Raw genomic sequence first — 24973 nt, 5'->3', positions numbered from 1 at the left:
ATTTTGTCATGTTTATGTTGTGTATATTCGAGATGGTGACCCTTTGAGAACTGCATGCAACAAAATTTTATTTTAATGTATTGCGAGTGTACATTCAAAGTGACAACAAAGTTATTCTATCTGCTATCTATCTATCTATCTATCTATCTATCTATCTATCTATCTATCTATCTATCAATCATTATATACCATACAGCAGAGGTGCCAAACTTGATTTCATTAAGGACTGCATTAGGGTTATATTTGACCTGGGGGGGCAGGATGGGTGCGGCCAGGGTGGGCAAGGTCAGCTTGACATCACTCATGTCAGGGGCTCCTGTGGTGGCTCGAGCACTCTGCCCACGAAAACAGGTTCCCAAGCTCCATTTTTGGCTGCAATGGCCTTCTGAAATCCTCTGCCAGAAAAAAAACAGAACTCAGGAGAGCCATGGGCAGCCTTCTGGAGCTTCATTTTCACTGGCAGAGGCACTGCAGGTTGGTCCTTTGGTGTTGCCAGGTTGGCCCCATGGGCCAGATCTAAGCACCCCATGTGTTGGATCTGGCCCTCAGGCCTTGAGTTTGACACCCCTGCCATAGAGAACAGAAGGGTGAGATTATGCAGCATAGTGATCAGACAAGGCAGGTATTTGCTTATTTTACATGATAATCTCAATACAGTAGAACCTCAGGTCGCAATCGTAATCCATTCCAGACTATGGTTGCAACCCAATTTGGTTGTGACCAGAAGCATGACTGCCTGCACATGCACAGACCCCCCCAAAAAAGGCACCAAAGGGGAAATCACCTCGGCAGAGAAAATTGCCATGGCAACTTTTGGGTTTGCTTGGTCACCATTTGAACATCTGTTCGCAACCAGAAGCAAAAGAGAAGCAAAAATTTGGTTGCAAACAGAAGTGTTCGTGACCGGAGGTTACACTGTATGTGGTTTTTTTTTCAAAATATATAAATTCTGAGGTGTTAAAAAATAAGTGCTTTGATGATTGGTGTTCTTTGGATTCCTAATTATATAGGGCTCTCACCAGCATAGTTCATCTCCTCCTCTGTTATTATTCTAGATTTTCTTCTGTATTTAAGTTCCCACAAGCCAAAGTCACACAGCTTGATTTGCATGCGGCTGTCTACCAGGCAGTTTGTAGGCTTTAAGTTTCCATGAGATTTCAAAGGGCTGTTGTGGATGAAGATCATACCCTGAAAATAAACATACAGACTTTATGTTTGAGTGAGAGAGAAGGAATGCAGAAATACAAAGATATTAGTATGCCAGGGAAATAGTTTACCAATAGTGGCATGAAACTTACAGCAATTAGTAAATCACCCTAAACAAAGGAAGTTAGCAATATATAATATTTACCATGAACAGCAACAACAAGCTTTCAATTTTTTATTGAGTTTAATAATAATATAGTCTATTATAGCTTTTGATTCTAGAGCATTCTTTTTCCAGTATTGACAGCCTAATCTTTCTCTGACATCAAAATTAGAAATAATTATACAGATATTTGTCTAGAAATATGGTCTCTAGAAGATCCAAGGTTTAAATTTTAAATATCCAAATTTAGACCAAGAATTAAAATATTATTTATTAAAAATATAACTCAACCCAATAATAGTTAGCCTAAAGGAAATGACCTTTTTCGTTTGTTTTCTTTGTTCTTAGAATTAGGATCTAAAATATGTATACAATTAAGACCCACAGCAATTTCTACATCTACACATGTGTAGACCTACACATACATACACCTTCACAAAGAGAAAGAGAGTAATACTACTTTAAGAGCTGCCACACAATCATGAGAAGAACAGATAATGTGTCCTCTGGTTTTATTCAGTTGCTAACTTGAAAACAGCAGTTTTCAAATTGTCCTTGTAGCACAAAATGATTCTTCTACTCCATACTTACATTGACTATGTCATAGGCAAAAGAGATTTTGAAAATCCAATCCAGTTCAATAGCAGAATGTAACAAAACATCCTAGAAAAAGAATCAACATAGGAATCTTATGGGTTGGATTTTTTGAGGGGGAGGGGAGAGGGAAGATGGATTTCTGATTTGTTAATACAGTTTATCCTTAATCTATTCCATGTGTTTCCATATAAGCTGAATGTTTTTAAGCATGCTCTATATTTTTAAGCATGAGTCTATATGATGTATTTATTCAGTTCATTATAATGTATTATGTCAGTTCATTATAGTGTAGTTTACTTATGAAATTTCAAAATGTTTACAATACATTTAAAAACTAAAAACTAGGTTATAGCTTTATACACACCACTTTGCTATTACTCAGCTTAGGGCATTTCCATCAATTTGTGATGTCTCATGATGGCAACAAAAAATAATTTTGTAATCTTCTTTAAGGGCTCAGACCACTGGACCTAGAACAGGAGAAGAATATGATCCTACTCCATTTCTCCTAGAAATGAATTAAAAGATTTGTGAGAAGTATAATGGAGTATAATGGAGTATAATGTTTAGCTATACACCATATATGTTAATGCCTCCATTTGTCCTACTCATCAAGGCCGTTCTTTTCTGGCTGAACTGATCATATTTTCCTTGCAGAAATTCCAAGGATAAGACACTCTAACAGGTCACAGAAAAAGCTCTCTGATAACAAAAAATCTTGCAAGCACTTTGCAGGAGTCAAGAATTTTTTCTTTATTCCTAATATATAGATTTCTGATTTCTATTCTTATCCATAAAATGACAGTATTGTAAAATGTGGCTTGAAAAACTGTATTGTTGAAGATCTTTTCGAAATACTTGTACTTTCTCCTGGCTGAGATACAATTATTGTAAATTGGAAAACTAATGCTGGCAAAAGGTTACAAGTGAGACACAGCTTAAATCAGAACCTGAATTTGTGCCTCCACAGCATCTCTGTTTCCAAAGATAGGAGCACATTTGATGTACATGCCAAAATCTCGATACTTTATTTATTATATAAAATTATATATTTACATATCAATTTATGTTCTGTATTTTCATCACTACAAATTACAGTGGTTACTTTGTTTCATCTCTGATTCCATTGCATTTCATTTCTTTATTTCAATTGATTAAATTACATCACATTTCTTTGATCTGATTTCATTTCAGATTTATTATTTCATTTGTTGCTGTCTAAAACAGATCCAAATGGGTAGACCAATGATAAGACTTTTTTGAACTGCTTTTTTGAAACAATTAGAATTGATAATTCTCCAGTAACAAAACACAAGTACTATTAGTGTTTCCCATCCTTGGTACTTTCCAGATCTACCATTAAAATAAAGAATCAGTCCAGTGCATTTGGATCTATTGTAGTGTTGTAAGTCTGCCAATTAGTTTGTGGCTCAATTCCTTCTTCAAAACAGAAGCTCATGCCTAACCAGAATTTATGTGGCTACTTAATCAGCTTTATTGCACAAATATGGTTATTGTGTAACTCTTGCATGAGCTATTAATACTGTGTGCTTTACCTGTATATTATTATTTTCTACAAATTAGTTGGGAAAGAAGATTAAGCAAGATTCAAATTCTTAGAATAAGATTTTGAATCTTGCTTAATCTTCTGTCCCATTTAATACTTTGATAATGATGATGAAGATAATAATAACAGCAACAACAATAAAATTAATCCACTGGTCATTGTGTAAAAAATATGCCCTACCTGTATCTGAAAAATCATGGGAAGATAAAGTGAAAAAGTTGTCGAAAATAAGATGGTGAAGATCTTGTGAGACTTTCGAATACAGATGGATTTAAATTTGGAACACAACACACCAGATATTATGATTGTTGAGGGCCGAAGCATACAATTTATTGATATCACTGGAAAAAAACTGTGCCAGTCAGAACATTGCATATTTTAAGAAGATACTTGGTTGATACCTAGGATGCTGGCAGCAACCCATATCAACCATTAGTGCCAGTTACTGGTATTTGTGATACATTTTTAAATGTTCAGTTGACTGAGTTTCATGTTTAATTAATAAAAGAGATTATCATCATCATATTCATCATCAAGATCGCTGTACCAGGAGAGATGCCAGAGTCAAAGAAAAAAAAAACCTGGAAAAAACCATGAAATATCACAACCTGGCCATCAAAACTATGCAAGTATGGATGAAACATGTAACAGTGATATCCATTGTCATCGGGGCACTAGGTACCATGTCCAAGAATTTTACAAAATACATCAAGAAATTGCAGCTTCCTGCAATAACACCAGCAGTATTGCAAAAATCTGCACTCCTCAGAACATTGTACATTTTAAATGTACTGGTTTGGTAGCGAGAATTCTGGTAGCAACCCATATCAACCATCAGTGCCAGTCAGTGATATTTGTGATGTATTTTTAAATGTTCACTTGCCTTAGTTTCATGTTTAATGAATATAATAATAATAATTATATACAGGTAAAGCACACACTATTAATTCATCAGAAGTGACATGGTTACACACTGATTATGTATGTGTAATAAAATTGAATACGTATCAATTGCTTTTCCAGGAAAAGTATGATCATCAGCTATTAGAAAATGACTGCCAAATCACTTTCCCGAAGGAAAAGCGATCATTTGCAGTGTCTTTCCAATCACTTTATGCCACTACAGAAAGCATGAGGGACTGGCTTTTCTACATCTTTCCCTTATTATAGCTGAGGTATAAGCCAAAAAGTAAAACTGGAAAGAAGACTGTGGGTTTAAAGACTGACTATTTAGGACAATCTGATTTTCACAGTAGCATATAATTTTCTCGTTATTCTGGGACCCAGGCAAGAGATTTAATTTTCTATTAATCTCATTTCTGTTCATATGACATAGCTGATATTTATTACCTTGCTTTGACCCAATTATATATGTCATACAAAAAAACCCACAATGTTATATATGAAAAGAGTTATAGGCTTGATGTTATCCAAAGTATTTCATAATATGGTTTATATAACATGGAACTATTTTTTTTAACAATACTGTATAATTAATCCTTAGCCTGTTGCTTACTTTTAGGCTTCCCTTTTTACAATAATGCATTACAATGCAGATATTTGGAACTTCTGGACATATCCCATAGAAGACCACCAGATTTTCATGTCTCAGTTCTCTCATCTGAAATAAATAAAGCTTGATTAGTGCTTATCCATTTTTTTTTGTTCTCCAAAGCTTGTATCTATATCAACCTCTACAGGAAGTCAATCAATCTTGATAAGACATGTTTTTGGTTCTGAATGGGATTGTGTTTCTTGAAGGACCAGATTCACAGCATTGGTTACCAAGAACACTTGCCAAGTAAGGCCTTACCAAGAATACTTACCAAGTAAGACACCTTTCAATATACCAGCTTATCAGTGGTCTTATTAATGTTTTAACAAAGTTGTCACTGACATTGTAAAATAATTTTTATCCATTGCAATGGAGAAAATGTGCATTTTAATTGTTTTTTTCCACCAGAGAAGAAAATAATTTGGATATGAAAATTTTAAAGTTTAAGAAATCATTGTAACTGTGGATAACTAGGCTGAGCAATAGAAGAAGTTAATAAAGGAAATCTTGCTAGCAGAATGCTCCCTTCCCAAGCTGAGCTGAAGGAGACCAGAATTAGTCAGTTGAGTAAGAGGAGAAGATAATAATGTAGACAAGTTACTAATGAAGTCATGTAATGTTGTCATTTTTTCTTTCAAATAATCTTCTATCACAAAAGTGCCTAGCACCTCTAATAAATCAAGGTGTAGTATTTAATTTGGTAGGACTTCATTAAAACCATTCACATTTTAGAAATAATTTGAAAACTAAATTATAGAACAGTGACCTAGATACTAACATTTAATTGTAGTAGCAAGTCGGATATTACTAACTCAGGTTATTAACCTGGGTTCAAGTCTGAAATTCAACTGTAGAAACTAAGATTTAAAAAAGACACAGATTTTCAACAGAGGTTTTTTTAAAAACTGATCAAATAGATATACCATTTGAATCTCTTGAAGAACTGATGATTTCCAAACCAAGGCATCCGTTTGGTTATCAATGACCTTGACAGCAACAAGAATACCCTGAAACAAAACCCAAAATGGTCAAACAAAAGGTTAAAAGAATAAAAAAAAATGTTTGCTTTAACATAAAAAACCATTTTGGAATAGTGGTCCATTGTCTTGGAACTGAAAGTTCAGTTCCAGAAGGCTGATGGGCAAGTAAAAATTCTTACGTAGTGGAGTGCATAATGGATATCTACTCTATTAGCTTCTTTTCAACATCTATATGAAGCTACTAGGGCAGTCCTATGTTGGCACAAACAATATGCTGCTATTGCTGTGCTAGACATCTCATTTCCAGGCTGAACAGGTGATGTTATGGAAGTGCTCACCCAATGCCTGGTGGCCTTCATGATTTGGATGGGGAAGAACAGGTTGACTTAATCCTTGCAAGACAAAATTATTTGGATTTGAGGGCCCAACAGTTTTAGGGACATTATATCTTTAAGTAGGGAAGGGGTTTTATTTGGCAGTTTTTGCACTATTACATCTAGATTTCTAAATACATCAAACTTTCCTGGACAAGAGGCCCTGCTCAATCTCATGCCCTAGTCACCTCTTGGTTGGGTTTACTGCAATCTGCTCTATGATGCTGAGTGCACAATTGATTATTTTGATATGCTTAGGTCACCCTACTACTTCAGGAGCTGTATCTGTTGCCAATTGCCTTCTGTATGTGATTTGAGTTATGGTGATTACCTTGAAGGTCCTACACAATTCCAGACCTGCTGAGGGTGCCACCTTTTCCTGAATTCTGTTGGTGGCTACACCCAGTAAAAATTTAATCAATTTCATCCCTCCTAGGCATCAGGAATAAATTTTTGTTTCATCTTACACTGAAACAATGTCTTCTCCAATTAGAAAATCAAGGCCGTGAATTGTATTAATGGTTGGTTTTAATTTTCTTTTTGTATGTATATGCGTATGGGGTTTGGTGAAGTAGTTTATCTGTTTATATCATTAGCTGCCTAGAGTCTATGGGCATCAAAATAAATAAATAAATAAATAAAATAACAAAATAAACCAAAAAAATTGCTTAGATATTTAATTTTGAAATGCATTCTGGTTACTTGTTTGATATATCTTTAGTTTGAAATTGCTCAATGTATGACAAGCTGTTTAATGAATATTTGAAACTATGACCAACCCCCACCCCCAAAGCTACTTCTGGCCCCATTCAAAATGTTGATAGTAGCAACATATCTGCAGTTATTTGTCCTTACAAACCCCCCTCAGGGTCCTGCAGTGCCCTTCTGCCTTTCTCCTCTCCTACCCCACTGGAAGCCTGCATGGTCCATGTTTATCTTCTGCAGCTCTCCAGACTTCATTTTATGGAAGGAGGGCAGGTTTTGTGATCTAAATACAGCTGCCATTTTGTCTCCACCCACAAAATGCAGACAAAATGGTGGTCACTGGAGAAACTGCTTCATTTTGTTGCCTTAAAGAGGTCTCAACAGTGGTTGTAAAAGTTTCTGGAGCATTGTGCAGACCTTATTAATTAGCAAAATTAAGCTGTTTGTTTCCTGCCATACAGCAATGACCCAAATGCAGCTGCCATTTTGCTTGCAGAACAAAAAGGCTTTGTAAATAATAGAAATACTATTAAACAGAATAGAAATTAAAGCGACACACTCTTATTTTATTATTTATTTAATAAATTTTTATTGCCGTCTATTCGCCATGGCAACTACATAATGTGTCTACTGTAGTTAGAATATCTATAAACATACCTGATACAATCCTACTGTCGTGAAAAAATCTTCTTTTCCTTGCTTGTCTTTCAGTGAAGAATAATTACTGCTGGAGATAAACAATTGAGCTCCAATATTTTCTATTTCTTCAGGTTCTGATGTGCTTGCTTGAGGCGGATCATATTTTTCCTTGTGAATGTAAAATATTATATTAGGGGATCCTAATGTCAAAACAAATCTTCCATTAGCATCAAAAAGTTACTCTTCTAGACAATAACAAGGGATTTGTGATCACAGGAAAAAAACCTAATCCATCCTATCAAGATAAACAATATTGATTTTGGAATCCCAAAAACAATGTTATTGGGTTTTCCATCCAATGATATAATAAACTTTGTTTTTTTGCCATATATTTGAACTAGAAAAGATTACCTCTGTTTTCTCTAGATATCTTTCCTTCCAATGCATTTAATGGATGGTATCAGTAAGAATAATTAGAATGGACCTCATGTTTCTGTTTCAGATTTAGTTTAATATGTGCTAATTTTCCCTTACTTTGTGTCCATAGTTGGGTTGTACAATTATAACAAGTATGACTTCCCTACCATTCATCATTATGGCATGTGATAGTTTACCTTATTATCGTTAAGAAAAATGATGTCCTCATAGTTAATTCTCCATCCAACATCACTTATTTGCTTTTGAAAGTTGCCTTTATAAATCTTCATAAATATTGTCACACCTATAGTCCCTAATATGGTTATTGTCAGGAGAATGATCATAACAATCAGAGCTATACCTTCTAATGAAAAAAAAGGTACTGGTTATTATGGAATAGGCAGAATGAACTCAATCTCAGTGAAGCATGCCATCAGATACAAAAATTGGGAACTATATTTTAGAAATCACAGGACAACAAATCTATGAAACAATTCTTCCTGGTTATAAACATAGAATTTAGAATCTAGAATTTATCAAAGCAATGAGAATTATGGATGAAACTTTTCTACATTGGTTAGGGATAGCTAAAATAATTATTAGAGAACTTTAGAAAAATGAAATTGATTTGCAGCAACAATATGTCATGTTAGTCAGCATTTTCCAGATGTTACTGAGTCCTGGGTCCTACCAGCTTCAATTAGTAGAGCCAATTGCCATAATTCAACATTATTTGATGCTATCCCCAATTAGATGAAATTTAATTTTTAATATTAGCCACCTTTCTTTTTTAAAAGGATAGAAACTTAATTCAGTAGTCTGATCTACAATAAGATCTAGAATAGGATTCAGATACAGATAAGATAAGTATAAGGTGCAAGTAAACATCACACTCACTGGTAGCTTGAATTTTACAGTGCTCATTGTGAAATCCACAAATTGGTTTGTCTTTAGGTATTTCTCTGTTTGACCAACCAATATAGTTAATTTCTGCAGTGGGGCTGAACATAATAAGATGAGATAAAGATTAACATTAAAGATGAGTTATATTTTTACCAAAATACCTTATTTTTATTATTTACTGTAAATCTATTAATATTGTTGTGAATCAATCTGTACTTTGAAAAGTAATTTATTTATATATTATATCTTTTTTGTCACAATATTTTTTGCATGTTTAATAAAATGTGTTTGTATCATAATTCAAATAGAATGGGATTCATCAGCATACTGATGACATTACGTTCCAGTAAATGCCCCAGTGATTTCAAAACATATGGAATACAGAAGAAAGAAATGGAGAGGGATGGGGTGGAGTGGAAGGGCAGACAGAGAAAGCGAGAGACAGAGATCTAGTGATTAAGGTACTAGGTTAGAAATTTGGGCCAGATACTCTCTCTCAATCCAACTTACTTATCCAACCAGTTTGGGTGAGAGTCATTTAATACTTGGAGAGCACCAGAAAATAATAGGGTACAGATTGGACTGGATCAGCAGGTTCTGATTCAGCAGGTCTGACCAGTTCTGGAGAACTGGTAGCTGAAATTTTGAATGGTTTGGAGAACCAGTAGCAGAAATTTTGAGTAGTTTGGAATTCCACATCTGACTGCCCCCACCCCCATCTATTCTTTGCCTCCCGAATCCTAGCTTTTTTTGCCCTGCACAGAAGAATGGAACTGGAAAGCAGGTTAATGGGGTGGGGAGAGAATGGGATTTTACAGTATCCTTCCCCTGCCACATCCACCAAGCCACACCCACCAAGCCACGCCCATAGAACCAGTATCAAAAACATTTGAATCCCACCACTGGACTGGATAGTTGAAAAAAATGTTTCAGAAATGCAATGTCAAGCAAGTTTATTATTATTATTACCAAGAAAACTATATGAACATGTTCATGAAGATATATTCATGAGCTCAGTTTGAAAGAGACTTGAATAGATTCTGTACACATGAACTCATGAAAAAGTAATCCATGAAAAGCAAGGGTCAGATTGCTCTAACTATAAAAAGAACTATGCTTCTGACTGAAGTTTGCCTAAATTCATGCTCCATAAAATAAAGACAATAAGCTACTCCTTCAACAGCTGAATTAAAAAACTATATATTGTACTTGACAAACTAAATCTTTATGTATAATATTTTCATGCTATGAGAAAGATTATATTAGAGTAATTATGAAATATATACAGGCAGAAATACCTTAATGTTCTTCTGTAAGTATCAAAATTAAGAACAGGAATGAAGTTAGTAGAATTTCCAGATTCCTGAAGATCATATACAGAATAATCCATTTTTCTTTCACCCAGTTCATCAATGTGCACAGGACCAGTGATACCTAAATAAAAAGACATTCAAGATACAGGTGCTTAAACATTTCTTATATATTCTATTTTTCTTGGGGCTTTTCTTCTGAATCTTCAAACTCTGCAGAGATTTCCAAGAATAGTATTAATCAATGGGAGTAATCAAAAAAATGAATTGCTTTATTACTTCTGCATTTAAAAATAGTTTGATTACAAACAGCATGTGAATAATGAGAAAAAAATATTTCCAAATCAGATCCTTCCCATTTTGCCTTTGGTTCTGCTCACATTTGATATTCAATACCTCAATTGGGCAATATGGCTATAAAAATATTCCCATTCTTGTTTGTATGGGGATCCCTTAGAAATTATTCTACTTTCAGATATAATCTTCACATGACACAGTTACCATGATATGCTTACATCAAGTTTACTCAGCCTACTTTCTGGGTTTGCATGAGAAACTTAAACTAATCACATAGATTAATTTAGACACCATCCCAGCTTCTTTATATTTTTGTGTTTGGGTAACCATAGCCAAAGTTGTTGTTGTATTATTGGATCTGTCAACTTACAATGACTGTAATCTTAACACACAAGCTCACCATACAGAGGGGTTTTATTGTAGCCTTTTAAAGTGTTGATTAGTGCCCTTCCATCAAGGAAATCTTTTTTGTCTTCTGACATTTCTTTTACAGTTGATGCATAAAGCAAAACAGCATCATGAAGATATGCAGCATAAGAATTTAACTGAAAAAAGATACAATATATGAAACAGTTTGGACTTCTGGGGTAAAAGAGGTGCATACCCCCCTTAAAATTGTCTGATTACAAATTAGATTGGAGATCAGGGTTTCTGCTTCTTTAATAGTATGGTAGAAGATAGATTTTTTAGCATTAACCTTTCCTTGATTTGCAAAACCCATACTATTGCAGTTTGTTCCAAAATCTATTGCCAGCTTTAGATACATATCCCAATTTACAATTCCCAAAATAGCAAATTTATTGGCCTTGGTTGACCCAATGAAATAATTTTGCTAAAAAATGCAAGTGGGTAAGATGATGGGATACATTAGTTAACTAACATTACTTAACATGTCATTCTAACATAGTAAGAATCACTGCTCTTGTTTTAAAACTGGTGAAGAGTAAGGAAAAACAACAGTTACCATGTTGTTACTTACAAAGAATATTGAATTTGTATCGGTTTTTTACTCTGATTATTTCACCAGAGCATGATTTTAAATTTCACAAAATCCTTATCAGCCTCTTCCAACTTGGTTCCCACTAAATTTAGGAGTAATCAAGGCTAAATTGCTACAAGGGGTGTGAGAAGTTGAAGAGCAAACAACTAGAAATCATCAGATTAGAGATGAATTAGATCGGGGTGGACTGGATGTGTCATGGGCTGGCCACATCACCCCAGGTTTACCAAAGGGGGGGAAGTCACAATACATCTTGTGATGATGCAGTGACGATGCAAGTTTGATACTCCTGAATTAGATGATTAATAGTTAAATATTGGGTATGATTTGGTACAGATTTGGTAGCATTGGCACCAAATCAAATCATGGGAATGACAAAAAAAATCCTTTAAGCTATATTTTTAATAAGGACATGTTTAATTAATACAGTAAATATAACCTCTTCTTGTAAAGAAAATAAATTGTATGAGGACTGCTTTTTCTTTAGCTTGTCATGGAGCTCCTTCATGAAATCAGAGTAGTTCCTATACTCCCTGTAAGACCTTAGAGCTATTAAAAAAACAGACTGATAAGCATCTAAGATGCTGATGTTTTCATGATCCCAAGTCTCTTCCAAAAAGTAGGCCTGGAAGACAAGAGAGATAAATTATCAGTTCTATAATTAATAGGCACAATTCATTTGGTGTATCTTCCCCACACACACACATTAAATGGTAATATAAAAATACCAAATACACAGAGAAGTGCGATAAAGAGATCCTGAGGGAATAAGAATTCTGGGTTGTATTATGTATGTCTGAAACAATTAGCTTTTATAAATATGCACACACACACACACATATTCAATCTTATTTCTCTAGGGGTAAAGATTTAACAGTTTCTATTCCTAAAACCTGCAGGAGAGGACAATTATTCAATGGAAAAAGCCTAACGTGACTAATGTTTAGTCACAATATCATGAATGAGGGATAATATGAAGTCTCCAAAAGACCAGTGTAGCTTCATAAATTACAAATAATGATAACATGGTGAATAATTGTAACAATCAAGCATAGTTAAGAACTTTTTTAATTCCTATTCTATTATCTAATTCCATTCATTTATGTATTTAAAACATTTATGTAGCCGCCCACCTTCTAACCAATTCTGAGCGGCTCTCAACCAAAAGTTAAAACAGCCTATAAATCATATTAAAACTATAAAATCAAAAAATATTAAAACATTCAAAACAATCAAGACCCAACTTCAAGTCAAACTTTTAATGTGCAATTATGCAGTGTTATCCCAGCACTTGGTATTAAGATTTATGGAAGGATAAAAAGGAAGAGGCTGCTGAATGTTAGAAGGCAGAATGTTCCATAGGGCAGGGGCTAGTATGAAAAAACCATGCTTCCTAGCTTCCATTGGATGACAATATTTAGGGGAAGGAATTAGAAGTGTACCTACTTTATTTGACCTAGTAGGATGGGTATATGTCTTAGGGAAAGGCAGTCCTGCAAATAATCTGGCTCTGTGTCATTTAGAGAATTGATATGCAGGAAGAGATCCAGAAAAGGTCCTCCTAATTCTTCATGAAATCTTTCTGATAGCTATGGAGAATATGTTGGTACATATGAGTCTTCACAGAAGCTGACATATAATGTTACAGTATCTGTGAGGTCACCTAGGTCTGCAGAGGTATCTTCAAAAAGATTCTAATCAGTGCAATCAAGGCAAGCCTGGAGCTTCAGCTGTGCCTCATCAGGCCAAGTACTCACTGATTTAATTGTTGGTTTCATGGTTTTAAGTCTTTGTCTATAGGCAAATACAAGGTGAATCATGCAGTGATCAGAGTTTCCCACAGCTGCTCATGGTAAAGACCTATAAGCATCTTTTACTGTTGTGTAGCAGTGATCTAAAGTATTTTTGCCTCTGGTGGGAGAATTTACATGCTGGAAATATTTTGGGAGCTCTTTCCTTAAATTTGCTTCATTGAAATCTCCTAAAATGATGGGAAGGGAATCTGGGTGTTTGGCTTCAGCCTCCATAATTTGATCAGCAAGAGTTCATAATGTCTTGTTTACACAAGTTTGTGTAGGAGCATACACAGCTATTAAGAGGAATGAGGAGAACTCATGTGGAGAATAAAATGGCTTGCAGTTTATATGTAAGGACTCTAAATTTTCATCACAGAATTCATATATTATAGTTATATCCTTAGACCAGCTGTTGTTGATATATAAACATAATCCTCCACCCTTCATTTTACCAGAATCTTCAATTCTGTCTGATCTAAATATCTGAAATCCTGGAGTGTATATGGTATTGTCATCATGAATTTGTGTATTAAGCCAGGTTTCAGTAAAACAGAGAACTGCTGAATAGTAGAAATCAGAATTGCACCTATTTAAAAGGAAAATTTTATCCATCTTGTTAGCCAGTGAGCATAAATTAGTCAGAAAGATTGAAGGGAGAGGGGTTCTCCCCCCGCCCGCAATTCCTTAGTCTATTTAAAATTCCCGCTCTTTTATTTCATCTCCTTTTCTTGGTGCTGCCGCTTGTTTCCTTTGTTTGTTGTAATCCATAGAACTGGGGAATTAGTTAGAATCTCCTCAGAATTTGCAAAGATAGGGGGTGAGAAATCAGAAAGCTGTTCCTTAAAGAAACATTGCTCACTTCTTAGCAGATGGTCTTGTGAGTATGAATCCATAGTGAATTGCAGAGAATAATAAAGAATAAAGAAATCATTAGAGAGCATTTCACTGAGGCAGCATCATCAATGCCATCTTGGATCAAGTTAATTGCTGCCATGTGTAAAGTTTACACCACTATAAGTCTATTCTTTTCCAAAATATCACTTACATAAAACAGATACACTTGAACCTGGAATGTTTTTGGTGGGTAAACTGTTAGATCGGTGGATCGGGTCACATAAGAGGCGAGACGCGAAAGTGAACAATCAGCTCTTTATTGTAGCTTCAGAACAAGGACAGCTAAAGTGTGTGAGCTGCTTGGCTTTATACAGCCGGCCGGCGGCTCGGCGGCCAATGGCAGTGCTTTGAATCTCCCGCGATCGGCTCGGCCAATCGCGGTAGATTCTTAGCGCTCCAATCACAGTCATTCAGTGGACCAATCGGGTTGCGGTCCTGGTAGACCAATCAGAACGCGAGTCTGCAAGAATGTTAATACAGAACACCCCTCCCCTCATGGTTTCGTCCGACGCAGCGTCGTGACGTAGTCGCGCAGGTAGGTGGGGCTCTGACTCTGTCTAGTTGACCTGCGTGGTTCAGTCTGCGTGTGATTGTCGGCCGGTTCGGCCGGGCTCCGCGTCGCTCTCAACTTCGTTGATGGAGCCGCCTGGAAGAGTGAGCCGGGCCTGTTGCCGCAACTCCCACCCGGACTACCTGGGTTGGTCGAGTTGCAGTTCCTGTTGCTCTCGCTTGGTCTTTCCGGGCTGGTTGAGCTGGCTTGGCTGTACCTTCCAGGTGAAGATCCCGTCTGCGACAGTTCGAGGTCTACTGGTGAGTATGGCTGGTTTATTTGAATGTTGCTGTCTTCTGGTGGGGGTGTTCGGCTTATGCGTTGGGGGTGTGCCGCTGACGATTCCGGCCTTTTGTCGCTCCCCAGCTTGGTTGTTGAGGCTTCCCTCCTCTCTGCTTTCCGTGTTTGTTGTTGCCGAGGCGTCGGGGGTGTTGGCGGCTAGTCTGGACCGTAGCTGGTCGATGTGCCGCTTCCAGCTCCTTCCGTCCGTGCGTTTGGAGTCTGTATGATCGAGGCCCGGTTACCTGTGTTATTTGTGCAGGTACCCAGAGGGGGTCTCCCGTGAAGTTCTTTGCGTAGACCGTGTCCCCGATGTTGAACGCCCGGTACCGGCTGGAGGAGTCTGGGGGTTTCTCTGGGTTGTAGGTGGGGTGTAGTCGGTCCAGTGGGGACCTCAGTTTCCTTCCCATCAGTAACTCCGCTGGGGTCTTGTTCGTGGTTGTGCTCAGCGTGATGTGTTGTATGAAGAGTAGCTTGTTTATTTTTTCTTGGATGTCGCCGGTTTCGATTTTTTGGATGGTTTTTTTTGTGTATTGGACCATCCGTTCCGCCCTACCGTTCGCTGCCGGGTGAGCCATCGAGGTTAAGGCGTGTCTGATGCCCCGTTCGGCCAGGTATTTTTCAAATGCCAGCGCCATGAACTGTAGGCCGTTGTCCGACACTATGACATCCGGTAGCCCATGTGTTGCAAAGAGTCTGTTGAGTTTGTCGATGACCGCTTCTGTTGTTGTTGCCCTCATGGTGCTTACCTCCAGCCAGTTGGAGTAAGCATCTACGGTGATGAGGAATGTATGCCCCTTGGTTGGCCCGGTGAAGTCTATGTGTAATCGTGACCATGGTCCTCTGGGGGTTTCCCATTCCAGGATCGGAGCGGTGGGGGGGGGTGGCTCTCGACTCTTGGCACCTGCTGCAGCCGGCGACCCATGTCTCGATTTGTTTGTCCATCCCTGGCCACCAAGCGTAGCTTCTGGCCAGGGCTTTCATCTTGACAATCCCCGGGTGTCCCTCGTGCAGCATTGCCAGCACTCTGTTTTGTAGTACTTCCGGGATGACTACCCGGTCTCCCCAGAGTATGCACCCCCTTTGTGAGAACAGCTCCGTTTGGCGGTTTCGGAATGCTTTGAACTGTTCGCCGCCGTCATTTTCCAGCCACCCCCACTCTACCCAGCTCAATACCCGCGCCAGCCGTTTGTCTTTATTTGTTTGATGGGCAATGTCTGGCGCGGTTAAGAGTGGGCTGGGTAGGGTCTCAATTTGCAGGGTCGTCGTTGTGGGCGCTGGGTCGTCGTCTAGGTCGGGTAGTGGTGACCGGCTTAGTACGTCTGCGTGCGGAATGTTCTTGCCGGGCCGGTGTGACAGTTCGTACGAGTACGCGGCAAGGAACTCGGACCACCGCGTCATCCGGGGCGACAGGATGTTCGGGGTGGCCTTGTTCCCCGCGAGTATCCCGAGCAGGGGTTTGTGGTCCGTAATGATAGAAAAGTTCCTACCGTAAAGGTACTCGTGGAACCTTTTCACTCCGGCGACAATGGCGAGGGCTTCTTTGTCCAGTTGGCTGTAATTTCTTTCCGGCTTGGCTAGCGTTCTGGAGAAGAAGGCGATGGGTCCTTCCTTCCTGTCGGGTAGGGTGTGGCTGAGGACTGCTCCGATGCCGAAAGGAGATGCATCGCAAGTTACCGTGAGCGGGAGGGTCTCACTATACTGGATCAGGACTGCGTCCGATGTCAGCAGGTTTTTTGTTTGTTGGAACGCAGTCTCCTCCCGCTTCCCCCAGGTCCAGATGGCCGCTTTATCAAGTAGCCAGTGTAGGGGTTCCGCCACGATCGCCTTCTGGGGTAGGAAAACATTGTAAAAATTAAGCAGTCCCAAAAACGCCTGTAGTTCCGCCTTGTTTGTTGGTGTGGGGGCTTCCTTGATGGCTCTGAGTTTCTTCCCGGTGGGGTGTATTCCGTACCGGTCCAGGAGGTACCCCAGGAATTCGACCCTCTCAGTGTGGAGTTGGCATTTATTTCTTTTGACTTTAAGGCCGGCGTCTTTGAATTTGCTAAGCACCGCCCTTAAACGGGTCTCCAATTGTTCTCTGTTGGCGGCTGCGATCAGCACGTCATCGAAGTAGGGAACCACCCCTTTTATTCCCTGGAGGAGCCTTTCCATGAGGCTTTGGAAGACTCCTGGGGTGACGCTGACTCCGAATTGGAGTCGGTTGCACCGAAAGGCCCCCCGGTGTGTAACAATCGTTTGCGCTTCGGCTGTCTCCGCATCGACCGGCAATTGCTGATACGCTTGTGCCAAATCGAGTTTTGCGAAGACCCGGCCTCCCCCCAGTGAGTGCAGAAGGTGCTGTACTACTGGGACGGGGTAGGCGCTTTGCTGCAGCGCGTGATTGAGGGTGGCCTTGTAGTCCCTGTAAATTCTTATGGAGCCATCGGGCTTGATGGGGGTGACTATGGGCATTTCCCAACGGGCATGGTCGATGGGCTCTAGGACCCCTTGCGCGACGAGCTTGTCTAGTTGCTCGTCGATTTTCGGCTTGAGCACAAAAGGCACTCACCGAGGTTTGAGGCGGATTGGGGGGATGTTGGGGTTAAGGTTGAAAGATATAGGGGGCCCTCGGTACTTGCCTAGCGAGTTGTCGAAAACCTCTCGGAATTCTTTTATGAGGGTCGCTTCCCAGTCGGCCTCGTCTGTGTGATGGATGCCCGTCACCTCGATGCCCAGCGGGGAGAACCATTGCAGGCCGAGCAAGCTGGGGCGGTCCTGGTCCACGATCGTGAGTGGCAAGATGTCGGTGCGGTTCTTGAATGTGACCTTAAAATGCCCGATGCCGGCTACAGGGATGCGGTTTCCCTGGTAGTCTTTCAGGATTAGCTTCTGGTCGTCTAGTTCGTTGCGGCGGATGGTCGGGACTAGGCGCTTGATTGTGCGCCAAGAGACCATTGAGAGGTAGGACCCGGAGTCCACTTCCATCTCACAGGGCTAGTCCTCGATGTACAGTGCCACGACCGTCTGGTGGGTTTCCTCGTGCCGCTGTGCTTTGCTGAGTCGTCTGCTGCGGTTGTCGTGGCTCCACCGGCTCTCAGTCGGGCGGTTTCGGTGCCTGGGGGGGGTGCCGTCTCGTCATCGTGGGCTGTTTCCTCGTCGCTGGGGGCTGTAGCTCTTTTTGTTCCGGCACACCTTGGCGATGTGCCCCTGCTTCTCGCAATGCCGACAAATGGCATCGAGGAAATGGCATTCGGAGCGGGGGTGATCGCCAACGCAGCCGGCGCAATGGAAACCCGACTTACGTCCCCTGCGGTCCCGGCGGTCGCGCTCGGTCTGTAGCCGATGAATTTCCTCGTCTTCGTCCTCGGTGTCGGATTGGGGCTCGAAGTCACCATGATGCGTGGTTGTCTCTCGGCGGCTGGCTTCCCCGGGCTTCGTGGTGGCTGAGGTCGCTTCATTGGTCGGTGGCCGTTCAGTCGTGTTGGCTTGTCTCATCCAGGCTGCTGATTGGCGGGTGGCCTCGGCGGCGGTAGCCTCGGCGAGGGCGTCGGCGAGGGAGATGTTGCCTTTGGCCATCAGCCGGCTCTGCAGCACGGGGTCTCTGAGTCCGAGGACGACTCGGTCCCGAAGCGCCTGGTCCAGGTCGGGGAATTCGCAGGGGCCTCCCAGGTTCCGCAGTTGAGCCACGAAGTCGCTGATGGTCTCGCCTTCGCACTGATCTCGGCAGTAGAAGTCGTGCCTACGGATGAGAATGGGCACGGTAGGGGCGTAATGGTGGCGCAGGATGGGCTCGAGGTCAGCCCAGTCCATCTTCTTGACGTCGGTGGGCTTTGCCAGCGCCTTGGCCATTTTGAATACCGCGGGGCCGCAGTGTGTTAGAAACACTGCCCGTTTCCTCTGGCCGTTGGCGTCCTTGAGGTTGCTGCATTCCAGGAACATCTGGAAGCGATCGATGTACGACTCCCAGTCTTCGGTTGCTGGGTCGAACGGAGCGGGCGGCAGGGTGCTGGCCATCTTGCAGGTCGTTGAGCACCGTTTGCCACGTGCTAGTTGGTCCTCGCCTCACGATCCCACCTTTGTCGCCAGTGTTAGATCGGTGGATCGGGTCACATAAGAGGCGAGACGCGAAAATGAACAATCAGCTCTTTATTGTAGCTTCAGAACAAGGACAGCTAAAGTGTGCGAGTCGCTTGGCTTTATACAGCCGGCCGGCGGCTCGGCAGCCAATGGCAGTGCTTTGAATCTCCCGCGATCGGCTCGGCCAATTGCGGTAGATTCTTAGCGCTCCAATCACAGTCATTCAGTGGACCAATCAGGTTGCGGTCCTGGTGGACCAATCAGAACGCGAGTCTGCAAGAATGTTAATACAGAACATAAACCTAGGGGATTTTTGTCTTTACTTGCTTAAAACAATTATTTAACATGTTATTGAAACCCTCACATGATGAATTGGATTCTCTCATTTCCCTTTTTGATTATATATTATAATGTAGGTATTTCATTTCTGTGTTATGAGCTAAGGTAAGCATTAGAACCATAGTTGCTCTTGCCCAATTATGCAATCTAATAAATGTTTTAAACATGATAATAAAATACTTACTTGCTACTTACCTCAAACTGTTGAAGAACAAAGAACACATATGGTCCTTTTGTCATACCTAATTCTTTGGCCTGTAACAAAATGGATCTTGCATCCAAAGGATTGCAGATTAAAACAATAACTGCAAAGAAATTAAAACAATTAGTTGTCTCTTATATAAAGTTAATACAGAAGAGAATGGAAACTTGAAGCAACCAGATATCAACTCAATAGCATTACAAAAAGTCAAAACAATTTATTCATTACTATTCAATGCACAAAAAGTAGAGATTTGATTGTGTGTATCTTATTAAATAATGCAAAAGATATTTGCAAATATTAAATATAAAAGTGGTTAAATATGTGTCATGAATCAGCTTGGAAGAGAAGGATGCTGGGAACAAGAGTATGTGGACAGTATCAAAATGACAGAGAAAATAGACAGCAATGAATCTGTAGCTTTTGACAGAAGTGGAACTGAGATAGCAAGAATGAATCTGCTACTGAATGAAAGCTATCAGTGTAAGGATTATAGATCAGAGATTTCTTTTATTCTTTTATGAGTACTTAAAATACAGCCATGATTACAAAAAGTCTCTAAGATTGAATGAATTACTGCATTGTGTATATGTATATCTGTATCATCTATATCCATTTATATATCCTCTGTATCTATGTATCTATCTCTGTCTATATCTATATTATATCTATGTAAGTCTATGCTAATCAGAGACCTGAATTTGTACTCCTTTAAACATTTTTAGCATTCTAATGTGTGTGTGTGTGTGTGTGTGTGTGTTTGTATATGTGTGTATATCTATATCTATATCTATATATCTATATCTATATATCTATATCTATATCTATATCTATATCTATATCTATATCTATATCTATCTATCTATCTATCTATCTATCTATCTATCTATCTATCTATCTATCTATCTATCTATCTATCTACTTTTCATTACTAGGCATTATATTAATAATTTTGATTACAGATGGAAAGACATAATCATGTAACTCTCCAACTCTTTAAAAATAATAATCAGGAAAATTAAATATTATTATCTTATTTTATTCCAAAGAATTTAGGTATTTTTGTAATTTATACTAATTACGTTTTGTTTTCTTCTGAAACTTACTTCTGGCAACAGATGATATATAGTTCAATTTCTCTTCATGGAGGCTTTGGTTTTTTGTGTTGTATCTCACCTTCGCCGTTATGTTCATATTGAATTTAAGTTGGTTTTCTATACTTGTCCATAATTCCTCTGTTTCACCCCATGTAAATGCATCATATGAACTTCCAAAGAGACCAACATATTTCCACCCAAAATATTGAAGTGTTTTATGCAGCACTTCTCCTATCAGGTACACTGGTGAGACAAGGTTGATGTAAGTGTCATAAAAAAATGAGTTGCTCAGCTTAGTTGTTTGGCCAACAAACCCAAACATGGGGATATTCCATTGAGAAGCAAGCAATCCTGTAACCTAAGTAAGCAAAAATAGTAACAATTGCATTAGTTAATAACACTTAATAACTATATATAATTTTGTTTACTCTGGATTACTATCTACAGCATATAGTATATCTATCTACTATACTATACTATACTATACTATACTATACTATACTATACTATACTATACTATACTATATACTATATACTATATACTATATACTATATACTATATACTATATACTATACTACTATACTATATCTATCTATCTATATACTATCTATATAGGAGCCACAGTGGTGCAGTGGTTCGAGTGCAGTACTGCAGGCTACCTCTGCTGACTGCTAGCTGCCTGCAATTTGCAGATCGAATCTCACCAGGCTCAGCCTTCCATCCTTCCAAGGTTGGTAAAATGAGGACCCAGATTGTTGGGGGCAATATGCTGATTCTGTAAACTGCTTAAAGAAGGCTATAAAGCACTGTGAAGTCTAAGTGCTATCTATATGAAGGCATAAGAAATATCAACTTGATCATGTTTGATTTAAGAAATTAACCAAAGTTATTGAGACTTCAGGAAGACCCAAAGAGGTCTCTGAAAATTAAAAATTATTCAGGAGTTTTGGAAATATAACAAAATCAACCCTGGACTGTCATCTATGATTTTATTTTTTTATGTTTTGTTTGAAATCAATATATTTTGTTTTAATTTGTCATTTCTATATACATTTCTATATATCAAATCAACTTGGATTTTTATTCACTATTTATGTTCTATCTATCTATCTATCATCTATCATCTATCTATCTATCTATCTATCTATCTAATCCTCTGTTCAGATTCAATATTTGATGAATATTTGACTAGCATGCTCACTTGAAAACTCTGCTTTGTAAGTTTTAAACTTGCAAGGACTGCCTCACTGCAGTTTCTGCTCAGCTCGTACAAGCCAAGAGAGTTGGTGCAGTCCAAATATCTTCAAATAATCAATGCCATTTGTTAGGATTCTGAAAGCATACTTCTTCTGGTACCCCTGAAAACCAGGTGGCTTTATAGAATTTATGGAATCCAGAATGTTATGGAATTCTGAAAAGCCTTTAAAATATAATAGTTTGGATTAGGGTGGCTGGAGCTAGTGATGGGATGCTGCCAATGTAACAACCGGTTCGGTGATTGTGTGCTTTGCACGAGCACATGCCTGACACATGCTACACATGTGTGAAAAGCATTCCAAAAAAACTTACCTGCTATGATACTATTGGGGAGTAACACAGCTAAGGAGCAGCAATCCGCTCTGCCGTGTCAATCAGCTGAGAGGATATAGGTACAGTGCAGGGGCAGACAGGTGGACCCACATGATCTTCAGAGTGAACCAGTTTGCTGCCAGCTGATCATCAGAGCTAGGGGTTCACCCGAATCAGTCCAAACCAGGAGAATCCCACCCCTGATGGAGCTCCATCTTGTGTTTTTGCATATATTGTTCTGTTATCTGGCCTAATTTCATATCTTATTAATCATTTTTGTCTATTGATATTTTTATATATATATTATATTGTCATAGTTCTTCAAAGGTCTGGATTTTGAGGGGCTACAAAATGGTAGCCAAATCATAGTTAAAGAAATGACAAAATGAAATGTTGACACCTCCTGCCTATTTGTGTCTTCTTAAGTCAAATACATATTTTCCTAATATCTTATAGCCATCATGTATCAAGCACCACACAATTAGGAAGGATTAATGAAATAAAATCTAGATTTCAGAAATATATCAAATGCCAATCTTGAGGTAAATATAGCAATAGCAATAAGGCCTATATACTGCCTCAAAGCACTTTACAGTATACTCTGGCCAGTTTACAAAGTAGAAGCATTATTTGGATATTGGCTCCAATAGGCTGGATTCTCATTTTTCTGACCTCTGAACGAGGGAAGGCTGAGTCAACCTTGAGCCCCATCTGGATCCAATTCTAAATTGTGGTCAGTGTTTTCCTGCAATATTGTACTTTAACCATTGTGACACTAGGGTTCTTGGAATATAGAATCTTGGAAATTGAAAGAAGAATTTTCCACATTATAATAATTTATAATGATTTTATTAAAGGCAGTGACTTGCCCAGTTTTGTGACGTCTGGGCTAAGTTGTCATATTTATAACAATTTATAACAATATCTTTCCACTTTTCCCCATTTCCTAGTCCCTTACAAAACTTCTGAATGCAATCATCCTTGGTCCTGCAGATTTCAAAATGCTGGGAAAAGATAGGGAACATCATCTGTCAGTCATAGGTCACTTTAGTTGACTGATAAGAGATGACAAAATCCATTATCCAGCCAGTGGGTAACTTCTGAAAAAAAACTGGAAGAACTACACTTGTCTCACTACCCCTTTGGGTCAAAATAGAAATAAATTAAACTGCAGATGGGAAAAGAGAACCCTGGTGCTTTTAAAGAAAGAAAGTGCTCCTATTCCTACTTTTTGTTTGTTTGTTTGTTTTTAGTTGCAAAGTATTATTCCCATCTTCTTGTGGTATGTGTGTCTCTATGTTTGTAGAGAGAGGAGGTCAGGGCTACAAGCCTAGATACACAACCTACTCCTGCTGCAGCAGTTTGAGGAAGAAATACTGTCAGGATTCTTTTCTATTCTAAATAATGCTTATAGACTGAAATCAAGAAAAGAAATTTGGGTGAGTGGAGAAGGTAGAATCAGTCTAAAAATGTTTTACAGCCACATCATTCAAAAGGGAAAACTAGCCTTACTCCATTTTTCAAATAAACCAGAGGCAGAACCTCAGTTTATCTGAGTTATAAAAAGAAAGAAGATATGGAACTGATTCTAACTCCTATGTAGAGCTGGCCAAAGACTAACAATAGTGTTATGTCCTGAGGACTCAAGGAGTTCTCACTCAGGTCCACTCACTTTGTGTGGGCGATATTCCCCCATTCCCATTGGTTGGTTCTCCCCAGCAGCCAGCTATAAAAGCAGGCTGCAGGGTCCAACTGGTTGCTGATTGCTGCGAGCCAGTTCCAGGCTTGGCAAGCACGGTCAGCCCTTTATTTGTAAAATAAAGTACTGTTGCACTCATGCTCTGGTTCAGCCTCTCATTGCTCAAACTTAACACTGGCGACGAAGGTGGGATGGCTACCAGATGCACCTTGCAACCGCTGAGTCACTAGCCACCGATCCGCAGCCCAGAGAGAGCGATCGGCTGGCGATAGAGGAAACGCTGATCCGCAGCCAGAGAGAGCGGTCAGCTAACAAAACGAGCGATCAAAAAGAGCAAACGCAGATCCGCAGCCAGAGAAAGCGGTCTGATTCAAAAAGTTAGAAGCGTCTGTAGCCGCTTGTTAGCCCTTCTACGGGGAAAGTGAAGCGCTGCGAGCCGCAGCCGCTCTGCATTTGGCGCGAAATTCAAACGGTGTCATTTGAATTTCGAGCCAGTAGGAATCACAGCACAGCGCTGTAGAGAGTCACTAACGCCCACTTTTTTGGCGCGAATCAAGACACCTCCAACGGCTAGCAGCCAACGTGGTAACCCAGAGAGAGAAAGAGAGGGTAGCAAAAACCTCTCCAGAGCTGATATCACTAGTAACTCACGAGCGCTGTAGTCCCAGAGAGATTTTTTCCGCAGGTAGCCCAGCCGTTCCAGCACGATGAGTTCCAACCCAGTATTCCCGGCGTTTAAACCAGACGAAGAGAAGTGGGAATCGTATAAGAACCGTTTCAATCATTACATCGATGCGGTCGGCCTGGCGGATGCGGGAGAGCATCGGAAAAATCC

The 24973-nt window shown here is 39.6% G+C and overlaps 1 protein-coding gene and 1 long non-coding RNA gene across 2 annotated transcripts in view; both read right to left on the bottom strand.

Annotated features, from left to right (window-relative positions):
• LOC148125803 (uncharacterized) overlaps positions 1-24973 on the bottom strand; it is a 503025-nt gene that overhangs the window by 75109 nt on the left and 402943 nt on the right. The window lies entirely within an intron of this gene.
• LOC113439035 (guanylate cyclase 2G-like) overlaps positions 1-24973 on the bottom strand; it is a 56610-nt gene that overhangs the window by 9840 nt on the left and 21797 nt on the right. Inside the window, exons 2-12 of the mRNA XM_087932076.1 lie at positions 20879-21227; positions 19766-19875; positions 12093-12278; positions 11054-11198; positions 10345-10480; positions 9041-9144; positions 7745-7926; positions 5952-6035; positions 4990-5094; positions 1901-1972; positions 1020-1188 (exon numbers count right to left, since the gene is read on the bottom strand). Of these exons, the coding sequence (XP_087788202.1) occupies positions 1020-1188; positions 1901-1972; positions 4990-5094; positions 5952-6035; positions 7745-7926; positions 9041-9144; positions 10345-10480; positions 11054-11198; positions 12093-12278; positions 19766-19875; positions 20879-21227 (1642 nt within the window). The remainder of the gene's footprint in view (positions 1-1019; positions 1189-1900; positions 1973-4989; positions 5095-5951; positions 6036-7744; positions 7927-9040; positions 9145-10344; positions 10481-11053; positions 11199-12092; positions 12279-19765; positions 19876-20878; positions 21228-24973) is intronic.

Source organism: Pseudonaja textilis, chromosome 4, assembly GCF_049901715.1.
Source record: "Pseudonaja textilis isolate UNSWEBS1 chromosome 4, rPseTex1.2, whole genome shotgun sequence".
In the NCBI taxonomy this organism is placed as follows: Eukaryota; Metazoa; Chordata; class Lepidosauria; order Squamata; family Elapidae; genus Pseudonaja; species Pseudonaja textilis.
Note: the sequence above shows the minus strand (reverse complement) of the source record. Positions and strands in the feature narration are given on the sequence as shown.